This window comes from Xyrauchen texanus, chromosome 39, assembly GCF_025860055.1.
Source record: "Xyrauchen texanus isolate HMW12.3.18 chromosome 39, RBS_HiC_50CHRs, whole genome shotgun sequence".
Taxonomy (NCBI): domain Eukaryota; kingdom Metazoa; phylum Chordata; class Actinopteri; order Cypriniformes; family Catostomidae; genus Xyrauchen; species Xyrauchen texanus.
This window is the reverse complement of record NC_068314.1, coordinates 35,410,517-35,435,033: the sequence shown is the minus strand read 5'-3', so window position 1 is coordinate 35,435,033 and position 24,517 is coordinate 35,410,517. Positions and strand designations below refer to the sequence as shown.

At 43.6% G+C, this 24,517-nt stretch overlaps 1 protein-coding gene across 2 annotated transcripts in view; it reads left to right on the top strand.

The window, feature by feature from the left end:
* LOC127632501 (signal-induced proliferation-associated 1-like protein 2) overlaps window positions 1-24,517 on the top strand; it is a 111,095-nt gene that overhangs the window by 69,231 nt on the left and 17,347 nt on the right. Inside the window, exons 11-17 of one of the 2 annotated variants that reach the window (XM_052111107.1) lie at window positions 10,711-10,848; window positions 12,396-12,490; window positions 13,868-13,974; window positions 15,282-15,685; window positions 16,448-16,672; window positions 20,463-20,589; window positions 21,527-21,746. In XM_052111107.1, coding sequence (XP_051967067.1) covers window positions 10,711-10,848; window positions 12,396-12,490; window positions 13,868-13,974; window positions 15,282-15,685; window positions 16,448-16,672; window positions 20,463-20,589; window positions 21,527-21,746 — 1,316 coding nt within the window. The remainder of the gene's footprint in view (window positions 1-10,710; window positions 10,849-12,395; window positions 12,491-13,867; window positions 13,975-15,281; window positions 15,686-16,447; window positions 16,673-20,462; window positions 20,590-21,526; window positions 21,747-24,517) is intronic. The other variant, XM_052111108.1, reaches the window with a different exon arrangement.

Below are 24,517 nucleotides of genomic sequence, written 5' to 3'. Positions count from 1 at the left end.
TTAGTGTGTTAGTGTGTGTGTTAGTGAGTGTGTTAGTGTGTGTGTCAGTGAGTGTGTCAGTGTGTGTGTCAGTGAGTGTGTTAGTGTGTGTGTGTGTGTGTTAGTGTGTGTGTCAGTGAGTGTGTCAGTGAGTGTGTCAGTGAGTGTGTTAGTGTGTGTGTGTGTGTGTTAGTGAGTGTGTTAGTGTGTGTCAGTGAGTGTGTCAGTGAGTGTGTCAGTGTGTGTGTCAGTGAGTGTGTTAGTGTGTGTGTGTTAGTGAGTGTGTTAGTGAGTGTGTCAGTGTGTGTGTCAGTGAGTGTGTCAGTGAGTGTGTCAGTGTGTGTGTCAGTGAGTGTGTTAGTGTGTGTGTGTGTGTGTTAGTGAGTGTGTTAGTGAGTGTGTTGGTGTGTGTGTCAGTGAGTGTGTCAGTGAGTGTGTCAGTGTGTGTGTCAGTGTGTGTGTCAGTGTGTGTGTCAGTGTGTGTGTGTCAGTGAGTGTGTCAGTGAGTGTGTCAGTGTGTGTGTTAGTGTGTGTGTTAGTGTGTGTGTTAGTGAGTGTGTTAGTGTGTGTGTCAGTGTGTGTGTGTCAGTGTGTGTGTGTCAGTGAGTGTGTTAGTGTGTGTGTTAGTGTGTGTGTGTCAGTGAGTGTGTTAGTGTGTTAGTGTGTGTGTTAGTGAGTGTGTTAGTGTGTGTGTCAGTGTGTGTGTGTCAGTGTGTGTGTGTCAGTGAGTGTGTTAGTGTGTGTGTTAGTGTGTGTGTCAGTGTGTGTGTGTCAGTGTGAGTGTGTTAGTGAGTGTGTTAGTGTGTTAGTGTGTGTGTTAGTGTGTGTGTCAGTGTGTGTGTGTCAGTGTGTGTGTCAGTGTGTGTGTGTCAGTGTGTGTGTGTCAGTGTGAGTGTGTTAGTGAGTGTGTTAGTGTGTTAGTGTGTGTGTTAGTGTGTGTCAGTGAGTGTGTCAGTGAGTGTGTCAGTGAGTGTGTCAGTGTGTGTGTTAGTGTGTGTGTGTTAGTGAGTGTGTTAGTGAGTGTGTCAGTGTGTGTGTCAGTGAGTGTGTCAGTGTGTGTGTGTTAGTGAGTGTGTTAGTGAGTGTGTCAGTGTGTGTGTTAGTGAGTGTGTTAGTGAGTGTGTTAGTGTGTGTCAGTGTGTGTGTGTCAGTGTGTGTGTGTTAGTGAGTGTGTGTTAGTGAGTGTGTTAGTGAGTGTGTCAGTGTGTGTGTCAGTGAGTGTGTCAGTGAGTGTGTCAGTGTGTGTGTTAGTGTGTGTGTGTTAGTGAGTGTGTTAGTGAGTGTGTCAGTGTGTGTGTCAGTGTGTGTGTTAGTGTGTGTGTGTTAGTGAGTGTGTTAGTGAGTGTGTCAGTGTGTGTGTTAGTGAGTGTGTTAGTGAGTGTGTTAGTGTGTGTGTTAGTGTGTGTCAGTGTGTGTGTGTCAGTGTGTGTGTGTCAGTGAGTGTGTTAGTGTGTGTGTTAGTGTGTGTGTCAGTGTGTGTGTGTCAGTGTGTGTGTGTCAGTGTGTGTGTGTTAGTGAGTGTGTTAGTGTGTTAGTGTGTGTGTCAGTGAGTGTGTCAGTGAGTGTGTCAGTGAGTGTGTCAGTGAGTGTGTCAGTGAGTGTGTCAGTGTGTGTGTCAGTGAGTGTGTTAGTGTGTGTGTGTTAGTGAGTGTGTTAGTGAGTGTGTCAGTGAGTGTGTCAGTGAGTGTGTCAGTGAGTGTCAGTGTGTGTGTTAGTGAGTGTGTCAGTGAGTGTGTCAGTGTGTGTGTCAGTGAGTGTGTTAGTGTGTGTGTGTTAGTGAGTGTGTCAGTGTGTGTGTCAGTGAGTGTGTTAGTGAGTGTGTTAGTGAGTGTGTTAGTGAGTGTGTTAGTGAGTGTGTTAGTGAGTGTGTTAGTGTGTGTGTTAGTGAGTGTGTTAGTGTGTGTGTTAGTGTGTGTGTTAGTGAGTGTGTTAGTGTGTGTGTTAGTGAGTGTGTTAGTGTGTGTGTTAGTGTGTGTGTTAGTGAGTGTGTTAGTGTGTGTGTTAGTGTGTGTGTTAGTGTGTGTGTTAGTGAGTGTGTTAGTGAGTGTGTTAGTGAGTGTGTTAGTGTGTGTGTTAGTGAGTGTGTGTTTAATTGCATTGATCTCCTCAAAAGATGTCAATACTAATTTTTTTCTCTCTTCTGGGCAGTGTCTTCTCTCGTTATTTATATTCAGCAGAATAAGTAATGCCCATCGAGCTGACAATCTGTTTTACAGTATATGGACAGTTAAAGTGAACACATGCCTGAAGTCAGAAGTCTGTATTATCTTTGATGGAACAAGAGACTTGGGAATGTTTTTTTTCCCCTATCTCTCCTCTCTCTCTCCCACTGGTGCTCCGTGTTGGCCTTTCCCTCTCTTTTTTAAAATGTTTGTTAATTTGGCACGATCGCCGTTACGGCGTGTAGCTGCCACACTTTCTTTTTTTTTTTTTCTCTCCTTGTCCCCTCCCCAGTGTGTGTGTGTCAGTGAGTGTGTTAGTGAGTGTGTTAGTGTGTGTGTTAGTGTGTGTGTCAGTGAGTGTGTTAGTGTGTTAGTGTGTGTGTTAGTGAGTGTGTTAGTGTGTGTGTCAGTGTGTGTGTGTCAGTGAGTGTGTTAGTGTGTGTGTTAGTGTGTGTGTCAGTGTGTGTGTGTCAGTGTGTGTGTGTCAGTGTGAGTGTGTTAGTGAGTGTGTTAGTGTGTTAGTGTGTGTGTCAGTGTGTGTGTGTCAGTGTGTGTGTGTCAGTGTGTGTGTCAGTGTGTGTGTGTCAGTGTGTGTGTAGTGTGAGTGTGTTAGTGAGTGTGTTAGTGTGTTAGTGTGTGTGTTAGTGTGTGTGTCAGTGAGTGTGTCAGTGAGTGTGTCAGTGAGTGTGTCAGTGTGTGTGTTAGTGTGTGTGTGTTAGTGAGTGTGTTAGTGAGTGTGTCAGTGTGTGTGTCAGTGAGTGTGTCAGTGTGTGTGTGTTAGTGAGTGTGTTAGTGAGTGTGTCAGTGTGTGTGTTAGTGAGTGTGTTAGTGAGTGTGTTAGTGTGTGTCAGTGTGTGTGTGTCAGTGTGTGTGTGTTAGTGAGTGTGTGTTAGTGAGTGTGTTAGTGAGTGTGTCAGTGTGTGTGTCAGTGAGTGTGTCAGTTTGTGTGTTAGTGTGTGTGTGTTAGTGAGTGTGTTAGTGAGTGTGTCAGTGTGTGTGTCAGTGTGTGTGTTAGTGTGTGTGTGTTAGTGAGTGTGTCAGTGAGTGTGTCAGTGTGTGTGTTAGTGAGTGTGTTAGTGAGTGTGTTAGTGTGTGTGTTAGTGTGTGTCAGTGTGTGTGTGTCAGTGTGTGTGTGTCAGTGAGTGTGTTAGTGTGTGTGTTAGTGTGTGTGTCAGTGTGTGTGTGTCAGTGTGTGTGTGTCAGTGTGTGTGTGTTAGTGAGTGTGTTAGTGTGTGTGTCAGTGAGTGTGTCAGTGAGTGTGTCAGTGAGTGTGTCAGTGTGTGTGTCAGTGAGTGTGTTAGTGTGTGTGTGTTAGTGAGTGTGTTAGTGAGTGTGTTAGTGAGTGTGTCAGTGAGTGTGTCAGTGAGTGTTAGTGTGTGTGTTAGTGAGTGTGTCAGTGAGTGTGTCAGTGTGTGTGTCAGTGAGTGTGTTAGTGTGTGTGTGTTAGTGAGTGTGTCAGTGTGTGTGTCAGTGAGTGTGTCAGTGAGTGTGTTAGTGAGTGTGTTAGTGAGTGTGTTAGTGTGTGTGTTAGTGAGTGTGTTAGTGAGTGTGTTAGTGAGTGTGTTAGTGAGTGTGTTAGTGTGTGTGTCAGTGAGTGTGTCAGTGTGTGTGTCAGTGAGTGTGTCAGTGTGTGTGTCAGTGAGTGTGTTAGTGTGTGTGTGTTAGTGAGTGTGTCAGTGTGTGTGTCAGTGAGTGTGTTAGTGAGTGTGTTAGTGAGTGTGTTAGTGAGTGTGTTAGTGAGTGTGTTAGTGTGTGTGTTAGTGAGTGTGTTAGTGAGTGTGTTAGTGAGTGTGTCAGTGAGTGTGTCAGTGTGTGTGTCAGTGAGTGTGTTAGTGAGTGTGTCAGTGAGTGTGTCAGTGTGTGTGTCAGTGTGTGTGTTAGTGAGTGTGTCAGTGAGTGTGTCAGTGTGTGTGTCAGTGAGTGTGTCAGTGTGTGTGTGTTAGTGAGTGTGTCAGTGTGTGTGTCAGTGAGTGTGTTAGTGTGTGTGTCAGTGTGTGTGTGTGTGTCAGTGAGTGTGTTAGTGAGTGTGTCAGTGAGTGTGTCAGTGTGTGTGTCAGTGAGTGTGTTAGTGAGTGTGTCAGTGAGTGTGTCAGTGTGTGTGTCAGTGTGTGTGTTAGTGAGTGTGTCAGTGAGTGTGTCAGTGTGTGTGTCAGTGAGTGTGTCAGTGTGTGTGTGTAGTGAGTGTGTCAGTGTGTGTGTCAGTGAGTGTGTCAGTGTGTGTGTCAGTGTGTGTGTCAGTGAGTGTGTTAGTGAGTGTGTCAGTGAGTGTGTCAGTGTAGTGTGTGTGTCAGTGAGTGTGTCAGTGTGTGTGTGTGTAGTGAGTGTGTCAGTGTGTGTGTTAGTGAGTGTGTTAGTGAGTGTGTCAGTGTGTGTGTCAGTGAGTGTGTCAGTGAGTGTGTCAGTGTGTGTGTCAGTGAGTGTGTTAGTGAGTGTGTTAGTGAGTGTGTCAGTGAGTGTGTCAGTGTGTGTGTCAGTGTGTGTGTTAGTGAGTGTGTCAGTGAGTGTGTCAGTGTGTGTGTCAGTGAGTGTGTCAGTGTGTGTGTGTTAGTGAGTGTGTCAGTGTGTGTGTCAGTGAGTGTGTCAGTGTGTGTGTCAGTGTGTGTGTCAGTGTGTGTGTTAGTGAGTGTGTTAGTGAGTGTGTTAGTGAGTGTGTTAGTGTGTGTGTTAGTGAGTGTGTTAGTGAGTGTGTTAGTGAGTGTGTTAGTGTGTGTGTTAGTGAGTGTGTTAGTGAGTGTGTCAGTGTGTGTGTCAGTGAGTGTGTCAGTGTGTGTGTGTTAGTGAGTGTGTCAGTGTGTGTGTCAGTGAGTGTGTCAGTGTGTGTGTCAGTGAGTGTGTTAGTGAGTGTGTCAGTGAGTGTGTCAGTGTGTGTGTCAGTGTGTGTGTTAGTGAGTGTGTCAGTGAGTGTGTCAGTGTGTGTGTCAGTGAGTGTGTCAGTGTGTGTGTGTTAGTGAGTGTGTCAGTGTGTGTGTTAGTGAGTGTGTTAGTGAGTGTGTCAGTGTGTGTGTCAGTGAGTGTGTCAGTGAGTGTGTCAGTGTGTGTGTCAGTGAGTGTGTTAGTGAGTGTGTTAGTGAGTGTGTCAGTGAGTGTGTCAGTGTGTGTGTCAGTGTGTGTGTTAGTGAGTGTGTCAGTGAGTGTGTCAGTGTGTGTGTCAGTGAGTGTGTCAGTGTGTGTGTGTTAGTGAGTGTGTCAGTGTGTGTGTCAGTGAGTGTGTCAGTGTGTGTGTCAGTGTGTGTGTCAGTGTGTGTGTTAGTGAGTGTGTTAGTGAGTGTGTTAGTGAGTGTGTTAGTGTGTGTGTTAGTGAGTGTGTTAGTGAGTGTGTTAGTGAGTGTGTTAGTGAGTGTGTTAGTGAGTGTGTTAGTGTGTGTGTTAGTGAGTGTGTTAGTGAGTGTGTTAGTGAGTGTGTCAGTGAGTGTGTCAGTGAGTGTGTCAGTGAGTGTGTCAGTGTGTGTGTCAGTGAGTGTGTTAGTGTGTGTGTGTTAGTGAGTGTGTTAGTGAGTGTGTCAGTGAGTGTGTCAGTGAGTGTCAGTGTGTGTGTTAGTGAGTGTGTCAGTGAGTGTGTCAGTGTGTGTGTCAGTGAGTGTGTTAGTGTGTGTGTGTTAGTGAGTGTGTCAGTGTGTGTGTCAGTGAGTGTGTCAGTGAGTGTGTTAGTGAGTGTGTTAGTGAGTGTGTTAGTGAGTGTGTTAGTGAGTGTGTTAGTGTGTGTGTCAGTGAGTGTGTCAGTGTGTGTGTCAGTGAGTGTGTTAGTGTGTGTGTCAGTGAGTGTGTCAGTGTGTGTGTCAGTGAGTGTGTTAGTGTGTGTGTGTTAGTGAGTGTGTCAGTGTGTGTGTCAGTGAGTGTGTTAGTGAGTGTGTTAGTGAGTGTGTTAGTGAGTGTGTTAGTGTGTGTGTTAGTGAGTGTGTTAGTGAGTGTGTTAGTGAGTGTGTTAGTGAGTGTGTCAGTGAGTGTGTCAGTGTGTGTGTCAGTGAGTGTGTTAGTGAGTGTGTCAGTGTGTGTGTTAGTGAGTGTGTCAGTGAGTGTGTCAGTGTGTGTGTCAGTGAGTGTGTTAGTGAGTGTGTTAGTGAGTGTGTTAGTGAGTGTGTCAGTGAGTGTGTCAGTGTGTGTGTTAGTGAGTGTGTCAGTGAGTGTGTCAGTGTGTGTGTCAGTGAGTGTGTTAGTGTGTGTGTGTTAGTGAGTGTGTCAGTGTGTGTGTCAGTGAGTGTGTCAGTGTGTGTGTCAGTGTGTGTGTCAGTGTGTGTGTCAGTGAGTGTGTTAGTGAGTGTGTTAGTGTGTGTGTTAGTGTGTCAGTGTGTGTGTGTCAGTGTGTGTGTGTCAGTGAGTGTGTTAGTGTGTGTGTTAGTGTGTGTGTGTGTCAGTGTGTGTGTGTTAGTGAGTGTGTTAGTGTGTGTGTCAGTGAGTGTGTCAGTGAGTGTGTCAGTGAGTGTGTCAGTGAGTGTGTCAGTGTGTGTGTCAGTGAGTGTGTTAGTGTGTGTGTGTTAGTGTGTGTGTGTTAGTGTGTGTGTGTTAGTGAGTGTGTCAGTGAGTGTGTCAGTGAGTGTGTCAGTGAGTGTCAGTGTGTGTGTTAGTGAGTGTGTCAGTGAGTGTGTCAGTGTGTGTGTCAGTGAGTGTGTTAGTGTGTGTGTCAGTGTGTGTGTCAGTGAGTGTGTCAGTGAGTGTGTTAGTGAGTGTGTTAGTGTGTGTGTTAGTGAGTGTGTTAGTGAGTGTGTCAGTGTGTGTGTCAGTGAGTGTGTTAGTGAGTGTGTTAGTGAGTGTGTTAGTGAGTGTGTTAGTGTGTGTGTTAGTGAGTGTGTTAGTGAGTGTGTTAGTGAGTGTGTTAGTGAGTGTGTCAGTGTGTGTGTCAGTGAGTGTGTTAGTGAGTGTGTCAGTGTGTGTGTTAGTGAGTGTGTCAGTGAGTGTGTCAGTGTGTGTGTCAGTGAGTGTGTTAGTGAGTGTGTTAGTGAGTGTGTTAGTGTGTGTGTTAGTGAGTGTGTTAGTGAGTGTGTTAGTGAGTGTGTTAGTGAGTGTGTTAGTGAGTGTGTCAGTGTGTGTGTCAGTGAGTGTGTTAGTGAGTGTGTTAGTGAGTGTGTTAGTGTGTGTGTTAGTGAGTGTGTTAGTGAGTGTGTTAGTGAGTGTGTTAGTGAGTGTGTTAGTGAGTGTGTTAGTGTAGTGTGTTAGTGAGTGTGTTAGTGAGTGTGTTAGTGAGTGTGTTAGTGTGTGTGTTAGTGAGTGTGTTAGTGAGTGTGTTAGTGAGTGTGTTAGTGAGTGTGTTAGTGTGTGTGTTAGTGAGTGTGTTAGTGTGTGTGTTAGTGTGTGTCAGTGTGTGTGTGTCAGTGTGTGTGTGTCAGTGAGTGTGTTAGTGTGTGTGTTAGTGTGTGTGTCAGTGTGTGTGTGTCAGTGTGTGTGTGTCAGTGTGTGTGTGTTAGTGAGTGTGTTAGTGTGTGTGTCAGTGAGTGTGTCAGTGAGTGTGTCAGTGAGTGTGTCAGTGAGTGTGTCAGTGAGTGTGTCAGTGTGTGTGTCAGTGAGTGTGTTAGTGTGTGTGTGTTAGTGTGTGTGTGTTAGTGTGTGTGTGTTAGTGTGTGTGTGTTAGTGAGTGTGTTAGTGAGTGTGTCAGTGAGTGTGTCAGTGAGTGTCAGTGTGTGTGTTAGTGAGTGTGTCAGTGAGTGTGTCAGTGTGTGTGTCAGTGAGTGTGTTAGTGTGTGTGTCAGTGTGTGTGTCAGTGAGTGTGTCAGTGAGTGTGTTAGTGAGTGTGTTAGTGAGTGTGTTAGTGTGTGTGTTAGTGAGTGTGTTAGTGAGTGTGTCAGTGTGTGTGTCAGTGAGTGTGTTAGTGAGTGTGTTAGTGAGTGTGTTAGTGAGTGTGTTAGTGTGTGTGTTAGTGAGTGTGTTAGTGAGTGTGTTAGTGAGTGTGTTAGTGAGTGTGTCAGTGTGTGTGTCAGTGAGTGTGTTAGTGAGTGTGTCAGTGTGTGTGTTAGTGAGTGTGTCAGTGAGTGTGTCAGTGTGTGTGTCAGTGAGTGTGTTAGTGAGTGTGTTAGTGAGTGTGTTAGTGTGTGTGTTAGTGAGTGTGTTAGTGAGTGTGTTAGTGAGTGTGTTAGTGAGTGTGTTAGTGAGTGTGTCAGTGTGTGTGTCAGTGAGTGTGTCAGTGAGTGTGTCAGTGAGTGTGTTAGTGAGTGTGTTAGTGAGTGTGTCAGTGTGTGTGTCAGTGTGTGTGTCAGTGAGTGTGTCAGTGAGTGTGTCAGTGTGTGTGTCAGTGAGTGTGTTAGTGAGTGTGTTAGTGAGTGTGTCAGTGTGTGTGTTAGTGAGTGTGTCAGTGAGTGTGTCAGTGTGTGTGTCAGTGAGTGTGTTAGTGAGTGTGTTAGTGAGTGTGTCAGTGTGTGTGTCAGTGAGTGTGTCAGTGTGTGTGTCAGTGAGTGTGTCAGTGTGAGTGTGTTAGTGAGTGTGTTAGTGAGTGTGTTAGTGAGTGTGTAAGTGAGTGTGTCAGTGTGTGTGTCAGTGTGTGTGTTAGTGAGTGTGTCAGTGAGTGTGTCAGTGTGTGTGTCAGTGAGTGTGTTAGTGTGTGTGTGTCAGTGTGTGTGTCAGTGTGTGTGTCAGTGTGTGTGTCAGTGTGTGTTAGTGAGTGTGTTAGTGAGTGTGTTAGTGAGTGTGTTAGTGAGTGTGTTAGTGAGTGTGTTAGTGAGTGTGTTAGCGTGTGTGTTAGTGAGTGTGTTAGTGAGTGTGTTAGTGAGTGTGTTAGTGTGTGTGTTAGTGAGTGTGTTAGTGAGTGTGTTAGTGAGTGTGTTAGTGTGTGTGTTAGTGAGTGTGTGTTTAATTGCATTGATCTCCTCAAAAGATGTCAATACTAATTTTTTTCTCTCTTCTGGGCAGTGTCTTCTCTCGTTATTTATATTCAGCAGAATAAGTAATGCCCATCGATCTGACAATCTGTTTTCCAGTATATGGACAGTTAAAGTGAACACATGCCTGAAGTCAGAAGTCCGTATTATCTTTGATGGAACAAGAGACTTGGGAATGTTTTTTTTCCCCTATCTCTCCTCTCTCTCTCCCACTGGTGCTCCGTGTTGGCCTTTCCCTCTCTTTTTTAAAATGTTTGTTAATTTGGCACGATCGCCGTTACGGCGTGTAGCTGCCACACTTTCTTTTTTTTTTTTCTCTCCTTGTCCCCTCCCTCGTCCAGGTAGACGGGGATAACCTGCCGGCAGATGCGGTGGAAGGCAAGCCCCTGCCCAGGGGAAGGGGGGGGGGGGGTTGTACGTCATGCCGGGGGCTCCCCAGCCAGAGAGAACGATGGAGGAATGTGGCAGGGCGATGGGCCAGGTTATGATTCCGTACTCGCGGCCCCTACTCAGGCTAATTAGCCCTCGAGAGTGATAAAGGCCAACCGAAGACGGCAGTGCGACAGAGAGAGAGAGAGAGATTTACAGACAGCTGTCCGACACCTGTGTGTGTTTGTCTTTTTGTTAGTTTTATATTAAACTATTATTTATATTGTCAAGCCGGTTCTCGCCTCCTCCTTTCCATTAATCCCGTTACAAACATGCATAGTGTTTACATCTTGTGGCTATGCTTTTAAAACGATGAGTATTTTAACAGTTATGGACCGACTCCATTCACTGTAATTGTAAATTTCTATTATTAGGCTATATTTTCTTCATTGCAAACTGTATATTTCTTCTATTTAATTAAAAAAATACCATTACATTTATTTGACTTTTGCTTGTGGGGTAAAAATATATATATATTTTTATTTACACTAAAATATTCTAGACTAAATACCAAGCCCAGATGTTACGTGGTGCCTCTGATGGTATGCCAGTACAGCACAGAAGCATTTCCTGCCTGATTTTACTGTACTGTGCTTGGCCGCCAATATGAATGTGTCAGGACAAGTAACAAAAAGCAACACCTGGTTTTCAGCAGCAGGAGCCGTAAATAATGATTCACAATGGTGATGTTTGATGATCCGTACATGTCCCTGCTGACATATCCTCTGGATTCGTCTTGGAAAGTGTCAGGGGGAACCCAAAAGGGAGAACACAGAGGCCATTAAAGATGACACATCCCAACCGATGGATTAGACACAGGGTTTAAATTTGCAGAATAATTGTGTCCGAGTCTGGACTTGCTTGGAGTCTCCAGACGCCCGTCAGGGTGAGCTAAATGAGAACTTGATTTTCTGGTGCTGCAGAGTTGGGAGCCCTTCAAGATTGTGCATGTCGTCGTGTGCATTTGAGTGACTGTGTGCTGCATGTTTTGTCTTCACCTTGTCTGAAATACACACACACCTCCATGGCCTCTTGACCCCGGCTGTCGTCTCGTCCTCGGCTCTGCTGGGATCTATGTTGCGCGTGGCCTGTCAGTTATTCTTCTTATCCCCCAACATCCAGCCCCCCCACGCCCCTCTGGAATGCACAGACGCTCAGTCCTGGAGACAACGGCTATGAATAGAATCTGCTCAAACACTATTTTCTTGACAGTATTTCCTCCCTTCATTTGGGAATATGAATGAGTCTTGTTCTAGAAATCTCATTGTGTGCCATCAGAGATTTGGCCAAAGCCTGTCCTGTTTAATGAGCTTCTGCGCTTTGTTTGCTCATTCCAGGGTCTTGCAGGATTTTGAGATGGTTCAGAGTCCACCTGGAAATCCCAGCCAGCACTACTGCAGTTCTCCCAGTAACCAATCAACCTCCAGTGACCCGGGTCCCTACGGCACATGGGCCCAGAAAGCCAGTTATGACGGGTAATGAGATTACGTTCACAGCAGCCATGAAACTCAGAGACCAAAGAGCCCAGCAGGTTTAGAGGATATCGCAAGAGGCTAATCATATGAGATTTGCCGCAAATCTTTGGTGCAAACAGAATTAAGCACAAGAGATGAGAAGTGAAGTCAAGTGATATTGAATTGTCGTCTCCTGTGTTCCTTCATGCCAAGTATGGACTAGTGTTTCATGACCAGCCTTGTGAGCGTCAGCTGTTCATTCATTGGCAGACACGAGACCCTGCAGAGATAATGGCAAGAATCAGTTATCACCGTCCCCTATACCACTCAAGTGGAGGTCGACCGATATATTGGTTTTGTCCGATTAATCGTGCCAATAGTAGTTTTTGGAAAAATCGATATCTGCAAAAAAATCGATGTGGTACTTTTTTTTCTTTTGTTCCTCTGTTAGCATGACTTGGTTCTATAGTATAACAGTGGTGAAAACAATCACCGATTCCTTATGAGGAGTTGCTGTATCTCAATCTCAATATTTTCTTCAAAGCATATTTTGATTAGATTATCAAGTGCTCTAAATTGAGGTGAGGGCATGCAAATAAAAATGTGACCGTAGTGAAACGTGTCCCATCAGCACAAGCATCGTGTCTCCAAATGTACATCTTGTGAATAATCATATAAAACCTCATCTGGTGAAATATATAGCCCACAAAAAGCAACATTTTTGGAATACTTAAGATATAAAGCATTGTAACAGAGCCAAGACTCTGTCATTTCAAAATAAGAGTCCTTAATATCTAAATATTAATAAAATAGCTTTTTGTGGCCCATGTATTTCAGCAGATGAGGTTTTACTGTAGATTTGAAAGGCCCAGTCTCACACCCCACACCCGCTCTGACCTTCACATCATACAAACATCAACACCTCCTGAAACACCCTCCTCCCCCATCCTGCTACTCAACATGCACTTAATATCTGTGAAGAGGATTTGTGCAGTGTCTTCCAGAAAAAAAATAACAAGGATGCGAAACATATGGCCCAGATGGTGTTTCACCCACTTGTCTAAAGTCCTGTGCTGATCAGCAGGCCCCCATCTTCACACATCCCCCCACACATGGATAACACCCCCACAATATTTATACCTTGATCAATTGAAACATAGGTAAATGCTTCACATTGCACCCCCCATATTTAAGCCAAATTTACATCCTTGCATTCAATATGATATCGATTTTAAAAACTATCGGCAGATTAAGTGGTTATCAGTTTTTTCCCACCACCTTAGTTATCTGTATCTGCAAAATCCACCATCGGTCGACCTCTAGATTTGATAAATATATATATATTTCTAATATTTTGGCTTGGCGAAGATTTCTGAAAGTCATAGTATGTTTTTAGTAAACCGTAATCTTTTTTTATATATCAAAATATCAAGGAACATTCGACATTGAGACACGTTTTCCCTTGAATTATAATTAATGCCAATGCAGTACACCAGTGAACCTCTATACAACTCTTGAGTGATATAACGGCATCTGTTTGTGAACATCCTCTGTGTTATATTCCATAGATCGCAGTCACCTGCCCTTCACGACCAGCCAGAAGAGAAGGAGGGGGAGGGGCACAGAGACCGAGAGCACAAGCTGGAGAGAACGCGGTCTGCCGGTACAAAACGACTATTCTTCTCAAGTACCGCTACACTTAAAACCGCATTAGCTGCGTTCGCTCAAATAGCCTATAGAAATGAATTGGTTCACCCGCTTTATTTGACTGATCTACTTTGAGTGTTTTGCGCATTTAAAGAGATAGTTCGCCCAAAAAGGTAAATGATCTCATTATTTACTCACCCTCATGTTATCCGTGGTGTATGTGACTTTCTTTCTTCACCAGGAAACATTTGATGAAAACTAGAAAAATATCTCCGCTCAGTAGCCTATGTCCTTATAATGGAAGTGAATGGAGATTTGGCTTTTGAAGCGCCAACAAAAATCAGCATAAACGGCATCGATACGACTCCAGCGGTTAAATAATGTCTTCTTAAGCGATACGATCACCTTTGGATTATAGTAAACATTTACCTAAATATTGATCTTCTAACACACCAATGTGAGGGTAAGCTGCACAATAGGGTGGAGTCCAAGAGGTCTCACATGTGACGTATTTGCATTGCCATAATACCAACGTAATCTCACGTTCTTCTCTCGGTTGGGGCATCCAGGATAAGCACACAAACACAGCATTGTGAGTAAAGAAACGGATAATTACAGAACTAAACAAAAACCAACCAAACTATTGTACAACGTTCCTCCTACTCACTTTTAAACAGCGCTGCTCTTCCGGATGTAACGCACATGGGTCAGTTCTCACATGTTTCAGATGCCAATGCGATTACGTCACGTGCACATACTGCTGCAGTACAGATGTGTGATTTAGAGTTAAAAAATGTACTAAAATATTGATCTTTTTATCACACCAAAATTGATCGTATCGCTTAAGACATTAATTTAACCGCTGGAGTCGTATGGATGACGTTTATGCTGGCTTTTTGTGATTTTTGGAGCTTCAAAAAGAGAAATCACCATCCACTTCCATTTTAAGGACCTACGGAGCTGAGATATTTTTACATTTTTCTTCAAATGTGTTCTGCTAAAGGTAGAAAGTAATGCACACCTGGGATATCATTTGGGTGAGTAAATAATGAGAGAATTTGAATTTTTGGGTGAACAATTCCTTTAACAAGCTGCATTATACATTTGACCATTAAGTGGTGTAGTGGTCTAATGCACCTAACTGGTAAACTGGTAATCAGAAGGTTGCTGGTTCGATCCCCACAGCCACCACCATTGTGTCCTTGAGCAAGGCACTTAACTCCGGGTTGCTCCGGGGGGATTGTCCCTGTAATAAGCACTCTGTACTTTGCTCTGGTAAAACCGTCTGCCAAATGCATAAACGTAAATGCAAATGTAAGTGAGTTCAGATGATCATTTATGAACACTCTGCATTCCAATCAATATCATGTAACATTACACCAATGATTTCCAGGATCGCCTTGTGTTCCAGAGGCCAAGTGGCACATCCCGTCCACCAAGATCCTGAACAGAGGCTTACAGAGACAGGGGGCAAAAGACTCAACCGGTAAATATCCCCAAGTAAGTATTGAACAGATACTCAATTGATTAAATGATATATGCATACATACCTAGGAGAGGATGGTGGACTAGTCATTCTCAAGCTGGCTAGTCGACTAGTTGATCTCGATTTTTAGGGGTCAAGCACCTATTCAATCCATGAATGTTCTTCTTAGTATTATTCCGCTCTTGAAGTCTTTGGCTGCCCATAAAACCGTAGATAGGACCGTTATCAAATTTGGCACACTGATAGAGGACACTCTGAAATATAACTGGCCAGAAATTGGGCTCTCTAGCCCAAACCCTCTAGCGCCACCAAACGTACAAATTTGAACCTGATTCCTTGGGTTATGCCGCATTCTTGCATTCAGAACGACATTACGACAGCTAATAGATCATGAAAAGATGTACTTTTGCACATCCCTACTCTCCAAACTGTGCTTGCAAAGATTGTAGTTGTGTGCTAAATTGCTCTCAGTACTTTCAGTGATTTCCTCGTTTACATATTAACTTTAAAAAAAGTCTGATTATTGGAGCATAAATGTCTTTTAGCTAATGTACTGTAAATGCCTTGTACTGTACATGAATGGGAACAAATGTCATGTGCATGCATGTGTGTCCGTGCAACTGTTTATGTGTTTGTATGTGGCTGATGAGTGCAGCGACCTCATTAATCCGGAACATGTATTTGGCAGCATTGTGAACGCACCACATATCTCAGGGTGGGCGGGTAGTTGTCGAAGGGAGGGCATGGCTTTGGTGGAAAGTGGCTTTGACATCTATGGCAGATGGCTCATAGTGTCACATACAGCCATGTGAACCCTGTAGGAATGGTTATAAGAACAGGACGACAGCTCAGTTACAGGATGGGCGCACCGTTTGACATCTCTCTTGTGCCATGCCCTGGATCTCATTCACAAACACACGTATGTGTGTCAAACTTGTGTATGAACGCTATCATGCAGAAATCATGACTCATCAATATGTTTGAGCATGTCGTGTTTGTTGTGCTTGACATATACCTTTTGAAACTGTCAACATATATGATTAGTCCATCTTATTTATTTTTCCTCTATGTAAAAAACATTTAATAAGTTGAACAGCACAACTGACAATCTTTCAAGGCACACTAGTGTACCGTGGCACATTTAAAGTACCACAATACTACACATTTTGAATGTCTCCTTAATCTAACATACTTTATTCAACTCATTAGTAGAGGCTCCATGAATTTGGGTGTTGAATAAGAGAGACAACAATGTTGAGGTTCTCCAGGACCAGACTGAATTTCATTCTATGAAGCTCAACTCTTGACGTATATTTTCCAGAGCCGTGAGAAGAGCTGCCACAGTCATTGCTCCAGCCACTCCAGTAACAACACCCTCTCTAGCAATGCTTCCAGCGGCAGCGACGAGAAGCATTTTGGATCTGGAGACCCGATGGATCCGGAGTCACTGGGCCTCACCTACATCAAGGGAGCATCCACAGACAGTGGCATAGATACAGTACCCTGCATGCCCCCTCCACCCCCTTCTCTACCGCTGAGACCGTCGCGGATGGTCACGAGTGACGGGACAGGACTATCCTGGGTTCTGGAGTACCACGAGGAGGGTGAGACGGAAGAGGGGAGGGCAAAGATGTTCTTGTCTCAGGGGTACGCTCCTGGTACAGCCACCGGACACACCACTGATGGCAGCACTGGAGATCTGAGCGAGATCTCGTCCCTTTCCAGGTAAGATGAGCGAGAGCACAAACATGAGGTGCGAGAGGCCACACGGGTGAAAGTGTGCTGTTGTAGCGTATCCTAACCAGATGATTTCTGTTTGGGCCTGTGGTGCGGATACAGAACAAACAGTATGTCTGATCCTCATGGAAAATTTTACTCTAAGTTAGGCACAGATTTTAGAGCAAAGTGTAGGTCAGAACAAAGGTACTCTTGTATTCAGGTTCCTTGTCACCAGCCACTGAATACAAACAGACACAGTTGGAGAGCTTGCTAAAATTAAATCAGCACGTCATTTGAGGATATAAAGTTAAAGTGATGAGACAGAAACAGCCAAAACATCTCACCATCCCTGAGGGTGTTCCACCTCAAACCCCATTTCGAACGCTTAAAATGTACTCCTGCTCAGTGGAGTTTGCCAGCAACCTAAAAGCAGCATTTAGCTGGGAGTGCTGGAGCTTTCGGTTGGAAACTGCTTGTGGACCATGCTCTTGTCCTTAAAATACCCTGCAAACCTACTAATCTTCCCTTATAGAGTTGGGGGAAAACCACGTACCTCAAATGACCATAACGATATTCTAACGCCAAGAACTCGATATTTCAGAATGAGCTGTAAAAGTCTGTATAATTAAGTGTTGAAAACTTGACTATACAGTCTCCATCCGCCAAAATACAAATGCAATCTAAAAATATGTCATTCACATTTCTGTGGCACATTCATGAATCGGCTATTTTATATTGGTCACACAATGGTCCTCCATTTTTCCCCAGCGGTTCTCGACATTCTGGAAGCCCATCTGAACGCTGCTCAAAGAGCTCCGGCTCCATGGACCCCTCCAAACTCTACATCATCTCTCCTAAAGACGCAACTTTTGAGGGAGGGCGGGAAAAGTGTCCACACAGCTGCCAAACTCAAGGTGTTAAGTATTTGACTGGCTGGAAGAAAGAGGACGAGCACTCACTGGAGGAGGAGCAGCAGCAGGCCAGAGATTTTAGGTGAGTAATACTTAAATGTTTATCGATCTTATTGAACATGTTCATTCTGTTCTTGTACTTTAAAGGGTTTCTCAACTGGTAGTTCATGAAAGAACCTCGTTGCCAATAACAAATTACATTTGAAAAAAAGTCTCTTTTTGATACAATGTACTTATTATGTGCATACATGTTGTTAAAGTATACTTACATTTAAAGTACCGGCATGGAATTACATTTGATGTTAAATTGATGTTAACTTTACCCTAAACCTAACCCTACACCAACCCTAACCCTACCCGTACTGCAACCTTAGTAACAGTAGATTTAAATCTTCTGAGAATTTTGCAGAACAACATGTAGTTACAAAATGAATACATTGGATTGTATGTTTTTTTTTTAAAGTAGGTACATAGTGGGGGCCTGGCTAAGCTCCGTGGTAAAGACGCTGGCTAGTTGCTAGTTTTAATCCAGGGCATGCTGAGTGACTCCAGCCAGGTCTCCTAAGCAACCAAATTGGCCCGGTTGCTAGGGAGGGTAGAGTCACATGGGGTAATCTTCTCGTGGTCGCTATAATGTGGTTTGTTCTCGGTGGGGCATGTGGTGAGTTGAGCGTGGATGCCGTGAAGCCTCCACACGTGCTATGTCTCCATGGTAACGCGCTCAACAAGCCACGTGAAAAGATGTGCGAGTTGACGGTCTCAGACGTGGAGGATTGAGGCTAATAACTACGTGACCACAAGGACTTAAAAGCACATTGGGAATTGGGAATTGGGCATGACAAATTGGGAGAAAATATTAAAAAAAATTGGGAATCCGTTTGGAATGTTGGTACATAGTAGTTAAAGACACCTAATATAAAGTGGAACCAAATAAATAAATAGTATACTTTACGCAACTATATATTTATTTATATACATTTTGGTCCACAATTTGGAATGCCCAATTCCCAAGTCCTCGTGGAGGCGTAGTCTCTCGCCTCAGTCCTGGTGTCGGAGGACGAATCTCAGTTGCCTCCACGTCTGAGACCGTCAATCCACGCATCTAATCACGTCGGTTGTTGAGCGCATTACCGTGGAGACATAGCGCGTGTGGAGGATTCATGCCATCCACCGCGGCATCCAAACACAACTCACCACATGTCCCACCGAGAGCGAGAACCTCCCTAGCAACCGGGCCAATTTGGTTGCTTACGGAGACCTGGCTGGAGTCAATCAGGACGCCCTGGATTCAAACTCGTGACTCCAGGGGTGATAGTAAGCATCTTTACCACCGAGCTACCCAGGCCCCCTACTTTACATACTTATTGAAAGGTTAGTATTGCTTAAAATATTTTATGTCATTGGGGATCAGCTTTTTATAAAGGTTGGGAAGCCCTTTATCAAGGGTTCAGATTGTGAAAATGATTCGAGAAGTAACATATTTAGTGTTTGTTTTTCAAATGTATTGAGTAGATTTCAGACTGCTACCTCGGCATAGCAGTGACACCGGGAATACCTTTTAGGTCCATGACACATCTCTTCTGGCGACGTCTCAGAAATGATCGATGTCAACAGACATATTATATAACCTCCATCAAACAGAATCCAGACAGAATGTTCTTGACACCTGCCACCTCACATTATCAGACTGAAGGCCTAGTAAATGTTTTTCTGATGATTAAAGCATAGACAGGGTGTGATCGACAAGCTCATTGGGTGATGCTGAAGTATATCATATTAGATGGAGATTCAGATTTCATTTGTCAGGTTTTTAAAAAAGAAAGAGTCATGGCATCCATTCAAAGCTCTGTGCATAATCACATTTATGTCCCTTTTTGTTGTGTTTGCGGTTTCAGAGGCTCAGAGGTCTTGTTGTCTTTATTCCTAAAGACACTGTTGAGGAAATCAAGGTAGTTTGGTCATTATGTGGCCTTTTATCTTCCTCCCAGTCTTGTTTGCTCCCCTCTTGTCTTGTAAGAATAGCACTTCCCATACCCATAAGATCACAAGAGTCACAAGATCTGTTTTGATTTGCTCCCTGATGCCCCTCTTGAGCCACTTTGTGTTTGTTTATTGAACCAGAATCCTGTTCATCAGCTGTTTGACACCACGGTGGTCAAAAAGCACCTTTTTGTGTTGTTGCAGAAGAATGTTTTTGTCTGTAGCACTTTAAACACAAATAAATTGCACCACTTTGGTAAATCTCACGCAAAAATGTCCTAGTAAAATCTAACCCCAAAATAAAAAGTAAAAAAAATATATCTTTTTTATATTTGTATGTAAAGTAATATATATATATATATATAGAATGTGTGTGTGTGTATATATATTTAAGCAATATCACATTTGCAAGAGTGCTATATGGCCCTATATCAGCACTGCTGTGATTTGGCCGCAGGTCGAGTGCTGTAGTTAATCACAGCAGTGCTGATTTAGGGTCAATGTGGCAGGGCGGAGGGCGGGGCCGGGTTGTGATTATACACACCCAGTCCCTTATCAGGCTAATTAAGCCTCCGGTAGGGATAAAGGCCGATGGCAGACGGTGGTGCAACGAGAGAGAGATAGTTTACGGACATGTCCGTCGTGTGTGTTTGTGTCTTTTAAGTTTATCATTAAAAATATGATTTGTATCGTCAAGCCGGTTCTCGCCTCCTCCTTTCCCGCAGACCGACACACGACCACGCCCCCACGCCACAGTCATATAGCACGATTGCGAGTGTGATATTGCTTATATACAACAGTTCTATGAACAAGTACATTTAACAAAATTAGGAAAGACTGAGTACGGTCATAAAAACGCATTTGTGCATGGAACTACTTTCTTACGCGACGGATCAGAATCTGCCGTTGCTGGTTCAAAACAACTGATGCGTTCAAGCCACCATTAGTAATTCAAAAATATCTCTTCAGAAATAGTATCACGGCTTGTGCTGTTATCTAACAACTTATTGGATAAACAAGGATGTGTGTGTGTGAGTGGAGCGAGAGAGAAAGAGGAGCGTGTGTGATCACCTGTTTCCACTCCCAAGCAGAGATGCTGTCAGCTTTCTGAAGATCAGATTTCTCAGTGGAAAAATAGACGTCCAAGCGGGGGTAATTCTCCCTATTTCGATCACTATAGAAACCGCAATGTCCTCCGCCATTTTAAACAGCACCCACTGTGTAATTAATCAGTCTGTTGTGTCTCTCAGCTGTGATGAGCCATAATGCTGAAGTTGTTCGTTTTAAGCCTTTTAAAGCTATTTCCTAACTTTAGTAGTGCAGTAGTAATACAAGCGATCATGAAGAGTTGTTGTATGTAAATGGCTGACGCGTATGGCTCAAATGGCTCATATTACACACAAAAATGATCTTTTGCCACCACCTGCTGGCTAACATATGTAATGTAAAAAAAAAGACAAACAGTAGCTCTTAACACATGCGGAGTGACACACACAGTGAAACATCCAAGTGCTGATGGTGTCAGACCAACAGTGCTCATGGAACATCTCTCGTCCAATCAGATTTGAGGACCGGAACTAACCATTGTGTGTGTGTGTGTGTGTGTGTGTGTGTGTGTGTGTGTGTGTGTGTGTGTATATATACACACATACACTGTATATACACACTCGTAAGAAAAAAATTATTTCACATCTATGTTCCCGTAAATGTTTGCCAGGTCATATTGACAGGTTTCGTGAAATCAATGTAAAGCAGAGGCACTTACAAAGAATGTTAAAACTACAGCAAAAACACGGCTATTGTTTGTTTCTGTCTCTTGTCATCCTTCCACCACTTTGTCCTTTGTTTCACTCTCTCGTCCTCTTCCTCCTCTGTCTCCATGTCCCTCTCAGGCAGCTATATTTGACAGACTCGTCTCAGGTGGTTAATGCTGGTGTGCAGCTCCAGACGCTCTCTAAGGAGGGTTTCCTCAGAATGCTCCTCCCCGACAGTCTCCCGGGGCAGGCAGGTCGAGGCAAGGTGAGTACAGAGATGAGTTTACAAGTTTCAGAGATTTAGTTTGAGACTGCATGAGGGTGAGCAAATGAGGCATTTTTGGGTGAACTATTCCTTTAAGAATATTTAGTGAATGCCCTAGAACACTCACAATGCCCAGATCCATCATTGTGGCGTTAAGTTTTGCACGGGCATGCACCAAGTTAACAATATTACCTACTAGTAAGATATTAGCCAGTTTAAGGTGTATTTAACTCTTAGCTTATTTCCTTTAGTGTTTAATATGCGATGCACAATTCAACTGTTCATTGATTGTTTCATGCATTGGCCAACATCAACACTGTCCATGATATTAGAATAGCGGCAATTAATCCTGATTCTGATAAGCATCCCATTTAGTGTGTCTAATGTTTGTCTGGCCGATTTCCCCCAACAATAGACCCCTCTGCCTGCATTATTGATGAGCGTGCCATGACACTAATAGTTCTGACTCACAGATACACAGTCGCTCCGACGACCGCTTCTGATTGGTCTCCTGCTGACTCTCATGTTCCCTCTCCTCACCCTCCTCCTGTTCCCCACTCTCCACCTCTCTCTCCTAATTCAATTAAGTGATATGTGCTTTATTGCCAGGGCTGTTTTATTAACAATATCGCAGAGCCTTTCACAGAATCATATTCTGATGAATAATAACTTTACCCCCCTCCCCCCAGTCCGTCCCACCACTCTTTGTCTTCTCTATGCTTTCTCTCTCTCTCTCACATCGATTTAAAAGTAGTTTATTGGCATGGTTGTTTTTATATGCGTCATTGGCAAATATCAGTATGTACTCTTTCCATTTTACTTATTTTTCCTAACAGTCCCAAAATGCCTTGCTTTCTTGATTTGTTCTGATTTGGCTTTGTTTAACTGTGCTGGTCTGAAACTGAAGTCTCTCTCTCTCCACGTTTGGTTCTTTCAGATACCGAATGCTGGTCAGTCTCCGCGCCGGTCACTGTACCGTACTCTGTCCGATGAGAGCCTGTGCAGCAGCCACCGGAGGGCGCTGTCTTTAGCCAGCTCTCGCAGCTCCATGCTGGATCAGGCCGTGCCCAACGACATCCTGTTCAGCAGTACCCTGCCCTACCACAGCACCCTACCACCTCGCTTAAGTCTTAACCGAGCCACTGGTCAGCTGAAAAGTGAGTGTTCATCATGTTGTGCCACACATCAGTGCAAACAACAACAAGATCAGCGCCCACCCACTTAATCACAAATACAGCATGCACAGACTCGAAATCAGAGGCTGTTTATGTTTGCTAATCTTTGATTGTTTAGATTGGCATTATGGCCAATTAGTTATTGCTAATCCAATATCTGTAGACACATTTTTTGCTGTGGCAAATCTGTTCTTTTGGACTGACAGAAATGCTGATTACAAAGTCTTAACTAGCCTAAAAAAAGTTTCAGATTGAACATTGTTGCTGATTTGTGAGTTCCCAGCATGCATTGCAACATGAATCTATTATGCACTTTGTGTTATAGGCTTATTTCTTACTGTTTGCTGACTTTATGCTGGCATTATTGTCTTTTGTTGCCATTGTTAGTTAATTGTTGAGTGGTGATGTTAAGAGCTTATCTTTTAACTTATTGAGGTTTGTTGATTGATAGTCATCTTTATTGAGTGTTAAGGGTTGAGGTCTATTGAATGTACTGGCATACCTTTCTTCAGAGGCAAAGTTTGCAGTTAACTTCACGTAAATGTCATTGAAAATGATATCAGGGCTCGACAATAAGGACTGCCCGATGGCCCGTGGCCAGTGTGAGAGAGCGCGTCGGGCCAGTTGCTAGAATGGTCACTTGCCCGATCGGGCCAATGCTGCATTTATAACATTAGTGCAAGTAAACAACAAGTGAGAGAGGACAACAATTACAATGAGCGAACGAAGTCTGAGCGGGAGGAGTCCATTTAGCTCGCAAAGATGCGCGAGCGCATAATATACTGGACACGCCAAGGCAGTTACGTGCATGCACAAGACACCGAGCGCAGTCTCCTCGCTCTTTTCCAAGTGTCTTAGCAGCAGCTATTACCAATGTGTAGAAAATAGAAGGAAAAATCCACTTAATGTAAACGAAATCCCCACATTTTCCGTTTTTACATGTTGGTGAAAAGAAGTAATCCACACATCGGAACACATGAAATCAACAGTTTCATTCTATAGGACTGAAAATCCATGTCTCTCCGTGCATAGTAGACCGTTTAACATGCGTGCGCTCTCGTAAAGGGACAGACCGCTAGTTTTATTTCCACTGTAAAAAAAAAAAACATTTTCTCTCCTTCATTCGCCTTTAGAGATGAAGTGCCGAATGAGACGTAATAAACTTTGTTAAACCCCAGTTATGCGTGTGTCTGGGAATCAAAAGCTGCTCAATATCCAAAATGCAAGTACACATTTAATTAGGTTAGTTTCAAAGCGTTAACTATAATTGGACATGATAATGGCGTTTGATATGAAAAGAAGCAAGATCACTACGGCTATTAGGCGATTATTATCAGAGCTGTTCAGCTGCAGGGTGAAGATGAATATTCAAAACAGTCTACTTCATAATATCATCCTCATGAAACACCGGTTACATATCTAATTTCTGGACCGTACAGGTATTTTGGTTTTGTGCTTTGTGCATCAGGCTGTGTTGGTCTTTAGGTTGGTCTGATTTCATGTTATATACACATTCTTAATTTCACAGATTAGACCTAATATCCCCCTAATGGATATTACACGTCCCAACCGATTTGGAAGTCTCTTCTCAGGGATTCATATGTTTATTACATTCAGCCAATAATTCAATCTTTAACATAGTGATGAAATCTTTCATCCAGTGTGAGAATACACTACACATGGGCAAAAGTTGCATGACAGCATGGCTAAACGGGTGCCCGAAAACTCATCATCTCCTCCACAGAACTCTACGTTTAAAAACACATGTGCAAATGGCAGTACGGTTGAGGTTAATATGATGCATTTATGAATTTATATCTGTAAAGTGCTTTTATGGGATTGCATAAGGCATAAAACATATCTTGCAAATTATAAATGTGACTCCGTTTGGGCGGGACATTGTCTTAAAAACATTCTGGCCCCAATAAGCAGTCCACATTATCCCCAAAGTTATCACTGTATCAACGGAGACATTGCAGATACTGTAATTGTTGAACTGATTGCCAGCATCAAGACACTTTAGCTGATGATAATGAGGACAGATGAGATTTTTTTATTTTGGCTCATAGCATATTTTTCCATCTCAGTAAGCGCACCACATTCCTTCCTGTTGCAGTAATGTCATCCTCAACAGAACTCAATGTTGTACTTCGTTATGAAGCAAATAATGATACTATAAATCTGCTGCTGGTGCACAAGAGAGTTAATGTTAATCATACTATTACAGTATATGTCTAATGAAATATTCCTGTGGGTTGAAGAGTGTGTTGCAATAGCAAAACCATTACAATAGAATGAATGTTGGACATCATGCTGTGGTGTGTGTGTGCATGCCATTCGCACTGGAGGCGTTCTGGTGTTACACCGAATTGAACCGAAGGCCCGTCTATAAAGGCCCTGGCACACTTATGATGAGGCGGCTGTTGCTCAGTTGGTAGAGTGGGTTGTCCATTAATCGCAGGGTTGGCGGTTCGATTCCAGGCCCACACTACTCCACATGCCAAAGTGTCCTTGGTCAAGACACTGAACCCCAAGTTGCTCCCAATGCCAGTGCTAGCGCCGTCATGGCAGCTCTTCCATAATTGGTGTGTGAATGAGACACAGTGTAAAGGGCTTTGAATACCGCCAAGGTTAAAACCATTCCGTGCAGACCATTTACCATTTACATTGAAGTGCTTCTTCCTTCTTTACTCAGAGCTGAAAAGAAATATGAAACAGCTTAGCGGCGACATACTGTTTGCAAACACTTAAAC